At 36.0% G+C, this 13,407-nt stretch overlaps 1 protein-coding gene across 1 annotated transcript in view; it reads right to left on the reverse strand.

The window, feature by feature from the left end:
* SLC7A6 (solute carrier family 7 (amino acid transporter light chain, y+L system), member 6) overlaps positions 1 to 12,532 on the reverse strand; it is a 21,362-nt gene extending 8,830 nt beyond the window's left edge. The window contains exons 1-4 of the mRNA XM_010004426.1: positions 11,966 to 12,532; positions 8,340 to 8,465; positions 7,259 to 7,403; positions 4,652 to 4,775 (exon numbers count right to left, since the gene is read on the reverse strand). Of these exons, the coding sequence (XP_010002728.1) occupies positions 4,652 to 4,775; positions 7,259 to 7,403; positions 8,340 to 8,465; positions 11,966 to 12,497 (927 nt within the window). The 5' untranslated portion in view covers positions 12,498 to 12,532. The remainder of the gene's footprint in view (positions 1 to 4,651; positions 4,776 to 7,258; positions 7,404 to 8,339; positions 8,466 to 11,965) is intronic.
* Between the last annotated feature and the right edge of the window lie 875 nt (positions 12,533 to 13,407).

Below are 13,407 nucleotides of genomic sequence, written 5' to 3' on the forward strand. Positions count from 1 at the left end.
GGAATTCCCAAACAAAAAAGAGCTGCCACAACAAAACACACAGGATTCTGCCTCACATCCAGTAATTTAGGCACAAGACGATTAAAGAGACCCACATTTATGTTACGAATCACAAGATGAGAACCCACTTAGCTGCACACAAGAAGTGCACTTAGAGGCACACAAAAAATGTCAGACTACAATGAGAGCATATAGAGATGCAAGCACATGCTAGGCTGGCAAAACACTGAACAGTACTGATCAGATGGATAAACGCAAAGAGAATGTAGTCTCACATGAAGAAGAAACTTACATAAAACTATACCCAAAGAGTATGTATGAGATGTTTCTACTAGGAAGCCCTAAAAGTACCTACAGAGCATCTTTATGCAGCTCATTTCAGGATCCTATTGCACATGCAAGCTTTTCCAGGCTCAGTTCTGTAACATTCTTACCCTGCAAGTCATGAAGAGCAGCAAGACTAATATGTACAAGCAATCTGACTAGTATCAGGGAAGTGCAACTAATTCTGCTTTGACTTTTCTCTGAGGCAGAGTGTAAATACATTCCCACATTACAGGAAGATTTGGCAGTCAGAACTGCAGTATGTTTTCTCAGTTTTTAGCTTCTCAGGTCTTTCTGGAGCTACTTTCTATAGGAAACAAATAACCTCTGATTTATGACAATCAGGAAGCTATGTATGAAAAAACAGGCCCTGAGTAGATGAAGTTTTCTTCCACTGCCATGGATTACATTTGTCAAGATACTCTATGACATCTGTTCAGTTTGACCAAATTAGACTTAATGTCACATATATTACAGAAGTAAAAAGGAAGGCACATCAACTGAAAACAGTCAGAAGATTGTAAAGGTGCAAAAGAAAGCAATTTACATGTTCAGGTTCCCTGTAATGCTTGTTTAAACCACCATTCTGGTGATTGATTCTACTCAGACATAATTCTCTCCTTGTATTGTTGGCAATGCCTTTTCTTGGAGCAAAAGATACCAGTGCAGTTCAAGGTCCAGCATGAAATTCTCTCATCTTTAGGTCACTCAATTCAATTTTATGGTAAGAGAAACCAGCACTTCTCAACTGCATTAAACACTCCAATGTCTACTGCATGTTACCAGGTCTCTTCTGCATGGCCCACATGAAGATTACAGATGTCAGCTCCAACAGTAAAACAATTTAAGCCTTCATGTAGGTACTAAAGATACTTTATCTAAATCTTACCAGGTGTTTATCCTATTCTCAGCATTTTTAATAGCTAGCTGTAGAATAAGGGCTTGTTGTTTTCCAAAGTCTCTCACCTTTCTCATATCGAAAATATTACGTAGCCCTCTCTCATAGCTCTAGAGAGCTATGTAACTGGCAACAGTTGATGCATTGGTAGTGAATTATGGCTAGCTTCAAAAAAGAAGGCAAGTGACTTACTAAACAGCTCTCTCTTCTAAAAGCAATTCCCTGTCCCTCATGAGTGATTCTTCCATTTCAAGGTACAGAATGTGCATTTCATCCAAAGGAACCTAATGGGAGGTGCCAGTGCGAGCAAAGAAGGGGGACATGATGCTGGCAGCCAAAGACAACCTGATTTTCCTCTTCAGAAAAGAAGCCAGTGACTGGGCAAATGAAGGAAGAGAAGCAATAAGGTCTAAGAGTAACTTAAGAATTTCTGGCTGAATTCAGTGAGAAGAAAGAGACTCACCATTTGTTAAACTACATACCAAAGAATAAAACAGCTAAAACACACAGCCTCCACATTCCTGGTTCATAAAGGCAGAGGGCATGATGAAGCAAAGCAAGTCTGCTCTAGACTATGAGTACATCAGGGTGAACTGGACTGACCAATGCTGGACTCACATAACAGTATTTGAAGATGCAACTAATTATCTTTGTTCCCAATCCATTGATAAAACTGTGGAGCTGAAAGAAAGATTATAGTTGGGTAGGCAGGACAATCAAATGTTTACTTGAATCAGGAATAATTACTAGCTTTCCCAAGTAAAAGAAGTAAGCTGCCATGTGTCACCTATTGTGTGAACTCAATCAAAAAACCCCAGACATGACCAAACACAGGAAGCAGCTCATACATTGTGCACTGGCAGCCAGTATATTCTTTCCTGTTAGACAAAGCACCCAAAAGAGTGCTTGTGTAGGCAGCTGCCCTCTTCATAAACAAAAAATACAGTGGCTCTCTCAGATGCCAAAAAACAGTTGATCAGTGATGGGAAAGTGAGTGAAAATTTCTGTGAAAGTGACAGCAACCTTTGAAAAAGGAATTGATTTTTCCATGATCAGCAGCTATTTGAAAAGCATTTGCAGAACTTCCAAGGTAGCTGTTGCTGTATGACTTAAGATTACTTGAACAAAAAAAGAGCTCAAAAGTGAGTTTTTTAGCCCCGACTATACCACAATGAGGATAATACTGAAGAAGGACATTTTAGCATTTTGTTCCATATAATCTCTTGGTAAGATTTCTTTCACCTCTCAGCTGCCAGGAAAAACAGTATTCAAGGTGATGTGTGCAAAGATAGACTATTACTGGTATTTCTGGCAATGACAACATTTACTCTCATTTAGATAATGGAAATAGCTTTCCTCCCATTTCCAGTTCAAAGCCTCTTGACTGAAATGAATAGGAGAAAGCTTCTCAGCTCCTTCCCAGAATTAGTGACAAGGAAATACTAAATTTAACTGCTGCTGTACTGCACAAAAGGCTCAGAAATGCAGCAATATTACTACCAGGTTTCTTTAAAAACTCATTATTATAATTTTCATCCTACAACTACATAGAGGCCAATAAGGAAACTACAGCAGTCTGTATCATGTACCACATGTAGAATATCTAACCAGGTGAAAGTGGCTGATTTTCATCAGATTAGTTGTTGAATCAGCTTAATTCTTATTTTAATTCATCCACTGACCACAAGTCTTCTTAAAGATTCCATTGAGGATGAAACTCTTCCACTACCCAGAGTAGTGGAAGTCCTCTGGACTGTCCCACGGTGGATCAGTTTTCCTGATCCCATTGACCAAATAGCTCTGATGACAGAGGCCAGGAGCAGAAGAGCGGGCACAGAGTAGTCTTAGGGAACAGGCTGGACTGCAGAATTTCACTGCTATCAAAGAAGTGTATTTTCCAAGTTTTTGTTAGGAAAAAAAACAACAAGTGTATTGCTTTGCAGAAGTCAGGATGGACAGTGCATTGACTTTTAGTTTTGTCTGGATTAATTAATTCTAGACAAGAATTAAAAATTCCACTATGAGGCACTGGAAGGCACTTCATATGGGATATTATGGCCTATAATAGAAATAATTATTCCTGGAGATTTTACTACCCCTGACCATATGCTGATTAAAAATTAAATATTTTCTGCTCTTGTTTTGTTTCAATCTGAAGTGTTTTACCAAGATGTCAAAATATATTTTATTACAGTTCTGTATATTCCAGCTTAAAAGAGGCAAAGAAATATTTTTTTCCTTCAATAAATATGTGTATAATTACACTGGAAATAACAAGTTACAACCCACATTTACCACAAACTATTTTGAAAGCTTACCTAAAATACCTCTCAAGCTTTTGTGGAACCATCTGCCTAAATACCTGAAACAAGTTTGCTGATTTGCTATGCCAGTTTTTAATCATAGTAATCCTCTGTGGGAACTCAGGATACTTCCTTCATTTTGATGTATTTAATGCTGTCTCTTGTCTAACAACTAAAGTTTTAAAAGCCACTTGGGAATCTAAAATGGAGGGAAAGCTATTTATTTTCCTCCAATATAAATAACCAATATGAAGTTATTTATTTTCTTCCAATATAAATAACCAATATAAATAACCAATATAAATATGTAAAGCTGTCTGTTGTCTAACAACTTAAGTTTTAGAAGCCAATTGGGAATCTAAAACAGAGGGAAAGCTATTTATTTTACTGCAATATAAATAACCAAAAAGATTAAATTTTCCAAGTCTCAAATCTAAAGGATATAGTAACCAGAACTATCCAATTAATTCACTAGCTACAGGGCAAAATTTTATTATATTAGTACATGTTTTGACCAGTTTTTCTTTTAAGAAGCTTATATATTTTAATTGGATTCAAACTTCCATGTATATACCAAAAAAATTCATTTCAAAATATCAAAAGATGCTGGAATTAAGAAAATGCTGGTAAGCCAGTGATTAAAATTATTATAAAAGAGATACAAAGCTAAATTTTGTCATAGCTGAGCTACAGTGTGTCCATTTAGATATGCACTGCACCAATGATTAGATCAGCAGAATGTAGCTCAGGGCAACACTGTTCTGAGTCCTGCTCCAACTTTCTAACTACTGTAGCATGAAGAAGCAGAGTGGATAATTATGTACTAATGAGTCTAATTTGCAATCAGCTCAAAGTGTACAAGTCTAATTAGCTTCTTTGCAAAATACAGTAACACGATGCATCTGTGCCTGTTGCAATAATTCTGATATTATTGCTGTATGTTATTTCAATACATAGTTTTCTATTTAAATTATTCATGATGACATGATGAGTTGTTCTGTCCTCCTGTGTTCAGTGAAGTACTATAATAAACTAGGGATGTTTCCTGGTTTGTTCCTCCAAATGAAATGCATCTCTAAAAGGTTAAAAGTAAATAATGTAGCAAAATACCACACGGTCAACTTACCACTGCCACAGCATCACTAGAAAGCACAGATTCCACATCCAGGACTGTGTAGTAAGCTATATTGGTCATAATATAAATAACAGTCACAATTGGCATAGACACTGCAATAGCCAGTGGCAAGTTCCTGTAATAAAAAAGAAAACTCACAACCCAGGAAAAAAAATGTCATTAATAACAGAGTAAATTTATTTATTTGCATCCTTTACCCTGGAGATAAAAGGTATGAAGACAGAATAAAGATTTCAAAATAGCTATCTCTGGAAGATTTTGGTTTCTTTTAAAACTAGAAATTCTAGTATAGAATATTGGAAAATTCTGAATCGTTTGCAGTAACTTAACACCTAAATGTAAAAAGGGATTCTATGCAACTCCATTTCCAGTTTCCTTAACCTAACTTCAGGGTTTCCAGTTCAGTAGTAACAGCCTTAAAACTTGCATGCTTTAAATTATTTCTTACTGGTCCTGTTAATCACCACAACTAGAACCCAAAGAGACAGAGCTCAAGTCTCTGCACTCATTTCCCTGGAGAATGCTGCTGCTCTTCTAGCACCTACTTCAAGAATTGGTGCAGAGAAATCTACTAAACCAAACCAAGCCCCTGGTCTTATCTTCACTCATCACTTCCCAGAACTCACTAATTGGGCTGCATAACTGCAGAAAGCAGAGATGCAGAGGGCAGATCCAAAACTGCTGCCAGCTGTGAACTTCTGTATGTGGTATATCTTACTAGCAAACGTATTTCTAGAAAGTAATACCAAAACAAAGTCTAGAGTAACATGAAAACGCTGCAAACCTTCAGATGTAAACAGATAAAATTTAATTTAAAGCTGAGATAAACTCACACCTCTGCGTCTGCAGCTCCAGAGGGAGAAACTCTGCAGGGCAGAAGCAAACTCTTAATTTTAGGCTTTGGCTTTTCTCAGCCTTATCCCTTTCCCAAAGCTTGCAGGGATATTCAAGTGTCTCAAAAGGGAAAGCAGAACTGAGAGTGTTACTCTCCCATTTGCCCAATTTGAAATCAAACAAGGCATGGTGACATGGATGAGCACTTGCCATGAACATGGCTTTCAATAACAACACCGAAAAAAAACCCACAAAAAAAATCCCCACAACAAAAGCCCAACAAAGCAGAAAACTGAAATGTACTTTGCAATTTTCCTCAAAAAATTCCTGAGGCCCAGAACTCCAGCTGGATTTGTCTGATGCTGTGGAAACAGAAAAACAAACACATACCACACCCCACCATATAAATCTGTAAATTAGTAACTGGTTGCACACTCACAGGAAGAGACCTGAGCACCACAGCACAGAGAAGAAACAGAACTAGAAAACCCTTAGAAATTAATTCATAAATGTTACATAAGGTAACAAAAAGCTGAACTTCAATTTTAAGTACTTTTTATCACCGAAGTTAAAAACCAAGGGATTAGTCCAAATTTAACATGTGGGTCTCAAATTCGGACTGGACAAGCACAAGGACTCTATGAATTGAGTAATTATGAAAAATGTATAATTCTTGGAGTTATTTTATAGAAGTCTGGCACATTTCATTATTCCTCAAAATTGTCAGTGTAGAAAGCTGGAATTTGCTTTATCACCTACAATTGTTACCAAGACTGAAGCTTGTATTACACACTGATGCCTGTCAATAGCAAACCAATCTAAAGATATTTTCATCAGCTGAATATTCTGTAAGAAAGAATATTTTTCAGAACACTGCATCTAATACAAGAGTTATCCAACTGAGAAGGCAGAACAATACACCAACTTTAAAAAGATGAAAAGGCCCTGCAAAAGTAATGCTCTTTCAGCAGAAAAAAAAAAATCTGAAGGACCAAATGACCAATGCAAACACAAAACATACATCTTTTCTGAATAGGTATAACAAATCCTTCAAGATAATTTAAGGAAACACTGTCAACCTGAAATTTAGTCTGACTAAAAATAACTATTTTTAGACTTAAAATACTTATCTGCTATTTTATCTTTTTACTAGAAACTTCCCTGGTTAAATAAATGCACAGTATAGAACTCACTTGACTTGCAAAAGTCAAAATCAGTTGGGATAACTGAAAAAAAATAAAAAAATCTCTTTCATTCTTTACTTTTCAGTTGTAGCAATCTGAGCTGTTGCTTATAATAAGAAATAAAAATGATCTAATGGGATTCTATTTTTAACATCAAGGCATCTGCTTACTCACAACTGAACAAGATGAGTCAGTCACACTTTTATAGCATAAATTTATGGAAAAGGTAACATTCTTAAATATGAAGTCAGTATCATTGCACAGATAAACACAGCACACACTAACTACACTTCTGTTTCACTGCAATATTAACACCCATTGTAGAAAACAGTAGAAATATCTCCAACTGAAAGCTTATCAAGCACTGAATACAGCATCCTGCAATCGTCAAGATTTATTCTTATTTTTTTTTCCTCCATTTTTAATGGAGTTTAAAACTAGAAACTCTTTCAAGTGGCTGTTCAGTTTTAAAATCTAAGTACAGAGCAGCTCTACCTAAGATCAAAACTCATGAGTGAAAGATAGCCACAAAATGGGCAACCTGGGAACTATTCAGGTTTAGAAAGCCCAAGTCATTTACCTTTCAGGGTTTTTGATCTCTTCAGTTACATAATTGAGTGTATCCCAGCCAGAGTAAGAAAAAAGGGCAGAGTAGAGTGCGAGGGAAATGTCTCCGACATCAAAAGAGGATCCCTCAAAAGAGTTCTCAAACTGTGATGAATGTCCTGTGTGTGGAAGATATGCAATGAAGTACAAGATAATAATACTTTTTTAAATTTGGCACACAAAAAAACCCAAACCCCTCAGAAACCCTAATTCTTTGAAAGCTTCTTATTAAACCCTTTTTCCAATTCTACTTTGCAGTTCAGCCATGAGAATAAGCATGGCATTTAAACCACAAAAAGTAAAGCTCCATGGATGATACTGCTCTATAATTAAACATCTAGTTTGTCCACATCAGCACAAAAAGTGCAGGAACATGAAGTTCAGACTAAGCCACAAACAACTGGCAGTGACAGATTAAATTCTCCCCAAAGGAAGGGATAAGAACAAAACTAAGTTCAGAATTCCTCTAACTTGAAGGCACAATGACCAAGACACACAAATTTTAAAAAATTAAAAAATCTAAAACCCCAGCAACTTTCTAATTCTCAACAGCTAGAATAGAACTCAGGATTTGGGGGGAAGAGCTGCTGTTTCACAATCTACTAACATGTTCTTCCAAATCTAGTTTTACTTTAAGTTCAGTCACTTTCAGACTGGCATGAAATTCATTTTGTAAAAAAAAAATATAAATGATCTCATTGTGAAGTAGCATGTTCCTCTCAGAAATTTACAGCTTTCTCCACTCCCATTGTATTTTGCTAACTCTGTATTTCAGTGTTTTAATTTCCTTTATTATTCCATATTGTAGGCTGTAAATTGCACAATACTGCTGAGCAATCAGCAGCCTTCTTTTACCCAGTTCAAAGTCAACTGAGATAGGATAGCTTCTTGTGATATAATATCATGATAATGCCTAACATTGGTATTATTTGTTTTCAAAGTGGCTATATTATGCTTATACTGAGGCATCTGATAAAACAGATTTTACAGTCTTTAGATTAATTACTCAGTTTAGCTGATAAATACAAACCTTTGCTTTGATTTTATAATCTTACCCTGGCATATTTTAACAATTCCTGTTATGATGATGACAATAAGGGCAGCGACTTTAGCATAAGTAAATATATCCTGTACCCTTGTTCCCCATTTAACATAGGCACAATTTATAAATGTTAGAAGACCTAGGGAAAAAAAAGAAGAAGAAAAAAGGAAAATTAAGGGACCATTTAAACAATATTAAGTTCAATTCATTTTTCATCTATTTTAAGTTATAATCTAGATATGCACTTGCCTGTTACTCCAATACTTAGGTTAAACTAAACAAAGTACACTGGTACAGAAAACACACTGGTTTAAACAAAACAGTAGGAAACAGATGGTCTAAGCACACTGCTTCAAAAGATGGAAGGAAAGACTTTCCCCTTCCCTGATTACATGCCCATTTTCCTAGTGTTACCCTTCACCAGCTGCACTCTGCAACTCTCCTGGAGCTAGAAGAAGAAATTCAATGTATCATATTGTTCTGAAAAACAAAAGATTATCTAGAAAATCATCTACACAAATACATTAAAATAGTGTGTGCAAAATTTTTTCCCCCCTTCCTTTTTAGTCTGAGTTGAACATCCATAGAGCATTTGCAATACTGAATATAGTCACAGGCAATTCAATACTCTCCTCCAGTTGTAGTAAACTGTATTAGTAAGTGATGTTAGAGCAGATCTGATCAAATAACATGTGCTTTACATGCAATACTAATCTGCATTTTTAAGAACTAGTAGCACGTGATGAGTATTCTGAACATATTCCTCCCTCTATCCCAAAACAAATCAGTCAGACCTATTTCACATGATTGTAATGGAACTTGAAGTGAGACTTGCAGACTTAAATATTTCAGTAACAGTGGCTGACTACATTACTCATGTGACCAACTTCCCCAATAAGCACTTTCCAAGCTACTGTTGAAATACATTGTTCTTATGGCTCTCAACATTTTGCTGTTACATTTATGACTTTTTTCTCAGGTGGAGAGCCAAACAACTTCTGCCTGAATTCAAATGCTGAATATTGAACAGGATTCAGTATCTTCAGTATTCTTTACTGAAAATAAATACTAATAAATACTAATAAATACTAATAAGTACTAATAAGTACTAATAAGTACTAATAAATACTAATAAATACTAATAAATACTAATTATCATTACAATATTGATGCCAACCCAGAAGTTTAAATATTTTCCTGAAATGTACTTTTCTCTAGCTAGTAAAAAAATCATTACATTCTATTGTACTTAATCTCCAAACTATTTTCTTGTACTATGTATTTTAAATATGCATGTAAATAAAAGCTCAACTTGATTCTTTGAGGAGTAAGCTAGTAGCAAATCAAAATGAAAAGACGTGATAAATTACTTCCTTTCCCACATTCCAAGAATAACACGATTCTATTAAGATAAAAATGTACTTAACACAGTTATCAAATAGAAAAGTTAAGTATTTTTAAAAGATAAGAAAAGAAAGGTAATGCTCTCGAAAGCGTAGCACTGGTATACTAGACACTCTGGCCAAGTGGAATAGCTAAAGGAGATTCCACTGAGCTTGGCAAGATGAGAGGAAAAAACAGTTGTATCAGATTTCAAAAGTCAGGATGGCTGCAGCTCCCACAGAGTCCTCAGGAAAAAAAACAAATTCTCTTCAGGCCCTGCTCTTCAGTACTAATGTTTGGTATTATCCATGGGGTATTTGCTCACACAGGGTTTATTTCAGCTATTAATTTTATTTTTTTAAGCAACTTCCATTGGGTGTAATTATCATTAACTCTTTCTTTTAATGAAAGGACATTGTGTCTGCTTCAGATGAAATTATACTCTCTCTGATAACTTAAAAGAAAAAAGTTAATAAACAATCTGAATAAGACACATCCCCTCCCTCTTTCTTTTATTAGATTTTTTTTTTAAATTTATTTGTAGTTTTGCTACTTAAAAGTCCCCGAGAACTGTCAGGTTTAGTTCTGTAGCACCAGATACCACCTGATTTACCAAAAGGATTGTCAAAGTAATGCTGTAGAACACTTAAGACGGATCTCACACTGGATCTAGTATTGCTATTATTACAGTTAAAAAGGAAAAGAAAAAGAAAAAAGAAACCCACACAACAAACCCACCTATTCCCACATTCAATCTGTCCCTGATCAATGCTCAGAGTTCCACTCCCAGCAACTTCATTAGTAACATATTAATCATATCCAGAGCTAAGGATTTGACAAGCAATATCAGCCCTGCCAAGCCAGGGAGAAGTGTAGGCTTTAATAGGATCAGCTCAAGGAAGGTGTAGAGCAGGGGTGCAAGTCTCAGCACTGATACATAGAGCAGGGTAGAACAAGCATTTAAACCATAAGTTTATGGTTAAAGTACGTTGTTCCACCTACAAGACAGTGATCTTGCTTTCACATGTCTCCACTAAAAAAAGAGATACTAAATCCCCTCTCCTAGAAGCAAGTGTAGAAGATATCACATTGTCTATGTCTACTATATAATTTCAATTTCATCACTTTGTCTTAATTCTTGCTTTTTGATAAACTGCTTTTCATAAGGGCTAACTCCCCTCATATGTGAGATACCTTAAATGGAAGAGCAGATTCCCTCACATTCCTGAATCTGTGCCAGGATACCTTGGGACAGTATCTGTTTAAAGAATGTGAACATGGCAATACAAGTCCTTTGTTCCTCTCCTGAAGGGGGAAGGAGGGAACAAAGTAAACTGACAGATTTTTTGGAAGAATTTTGTGAATTCTCTTCCCACTACTTGGACCTGGACCAGCACATCAGTGCCTTGCCAACAGTAACAAATTAATATATGAAAGTGGAAGGGGAAGCTATAATGATCACAACTAGTTATAGAGGTCAAATATTTGGAGCACACACTACTTCTCTCTCTGTCTTTCCCCTCTTCTAGTCCTCCATACACAACTGTAATAAGGAACACTAGAGATACTTCAACAGACTTCTTGTTGCCTCAAAAAGAAACCAGCTAGAAGCAGCACATCTCTGTCCTGCAGCATATTGTTGGCAGTGAAAAAGCCCAAGTTCTATTATAGCTTTATGACAAAAGCATCAGGCCAAGAGGGGTGGCAGTCTCCAGAGCACACGGCAATGATGATCTGTATGTGATGAAGGATTTGCCAGATAGACTTTCTGAAATGTGTATTTCACTGTTCAATGGAAATGTAAAACATGTACATGTTTAACAGGAAATCCCTAAAATTAAGACACACACAGTACAATCAAACAGTTTCATTCTCTTGATACAGCAGAAAAGTCCTGATTTAAAGCACATGGTCAGTTGTTCATGTAACAGAGCTAGCTCTCCAATTACAAACACTCCAATGTTTTATGGCACACAAAATTTCTCCTGATTTAATAAACCTGAGGGAAAGCAAACTTTTCCACCCATTTTTCCCACATAAGCAAACATGAAATAGTTAAACATCTTGTTCTGCTTCTGAACAAGGAAGTGGTAATTCACTGACCTAATTCCTGCCAGTTAGTCGTGTGCTGGAAATGTTCTTTTCCGGCCTTAACTTCAAACCATTGCAACAACTCTGGGACTTAGCAGGATTTGTTTTAACAAAAGCTTAACCCTGGATCAAAAAATACCATAGTAAATTTCAAGAAATACTTACATTCACAAGCAGCTGCTATGAGACGGCAAGCCAAATATGGAGGATCACAAGAAGGGAAGAAGGGTTGAACTATGTAGTTAGCAAAGGTGATGGCTATAATTGCCTGACTAGTTGGCTCAACAATTAGGAGTGAGGTCCACAAACGAATGAAAGCAATGAAGCTCCCAAAAGACTCCAAGATATATGCATAGCTGGCTCCTGACTTCGTAATAGTGGTTCCAAGTTCAGCATAGCAGAGAGCTCCAAAGACTGAAAAAATCCCTCCAATTGCCCAAATTATTAGAGACAGTCCATAAGATTTGCTGTAGATGAGAACTCCTTTGGGAGAGACAAAGATACCTGAACCAATCATGTTGCCTACTATAAGGCTTATCCCATTTATCAAAGATATTTCTTTCTTCAGTTGCATTGCATTTTGGTTTCCATCCTGAATTTCACAGCTGTCCCTTGGATCTGTCCTGTCTGATTTATTGACGGGGCTGTATTCAGCCAGCGAACTATGCGACTTCGTACAATCTGTCCTTTCTCCCATTGTGGAAAGACTGTGAATTCTCCACGACTCCAAATCACAATCTACAACAAAACATAAACAGCTGAAATAATTATAAAACTCTCTACCCCAGGACTTTCTTACCAAGTCTTCTATCCATGTTTGCACCCAACATTTTACAAATGCAAATGGAGAAATTCCCTTTTGTTAATTCATATGTGTTCTTATAGAAAGGTAAATCCATGCATAGTTAAAATAACTCAAAAAAACAACACACAGAGAGCAAGTGACAAATTTCAATATAAGTTGAGCTAGAAACTTCTACCTTTAGGGAAAAAAACAAGCCACAAAATAAACACCTTTTTTGGGATAACACAAATTTTACAAACAGTTTTGTTATTCCAACAATGAACTTGTGGACTAAGAGAACAAAAACCCTGAGTATGGGGATTTTGAAAGGTCAATATGCAATCACCCACACTACATGTATATCTATGCATCTAGGAACATGAAAACATGTAAAAAATAACTTCTGCTGAAAAGGAGTACAAATCATTTACCAAGAACACCATACATCATTCATCTCCAACTTATGAATCTTCTAGCTTTTTCCACTTTAAAATAGAGACTGTGTTCTCTTAAGTAATGCAAAATTAGATCCTTAATCTGTTTAGTCAGATGCCTTCTGATTTATTTTCCCCTCAGTATTTTAAAGAAACACTTTAAAGGCAGTTAATTACTAAGTATATGTTTTATCATTTATACATGAGTCAACATCTGATCTAGTGTTATACATCCATCACAAGCCATCAAATTTCTCACACTTTTAATTAGACCAAAAATTCTCAGCCTTCCAGAAACTAAAGTCTGCTATTATAGAAATTAAAAGCTTGAATGTTACAATGAAGTATCTCCAACTAAATTAAACTAATTGGGAGAGAGGTATACACAC

Source organism: Chaetura pelagica, unplaced genomic scaffold (genome assembly GCF_000747805.2).
Source record: "Chaetura pelagica isolate M959 unplaced genomic scaffold, ChaPel_1.0 scaffold449, whole genome shotgun sequence".
Taxonomy (NCBI): domain Eukaryota; kingdom Metazoa; phylum Chordata; class Aves; order Apodiformes; family Apodidae; genus Chaetura; species Chaetura pelagica.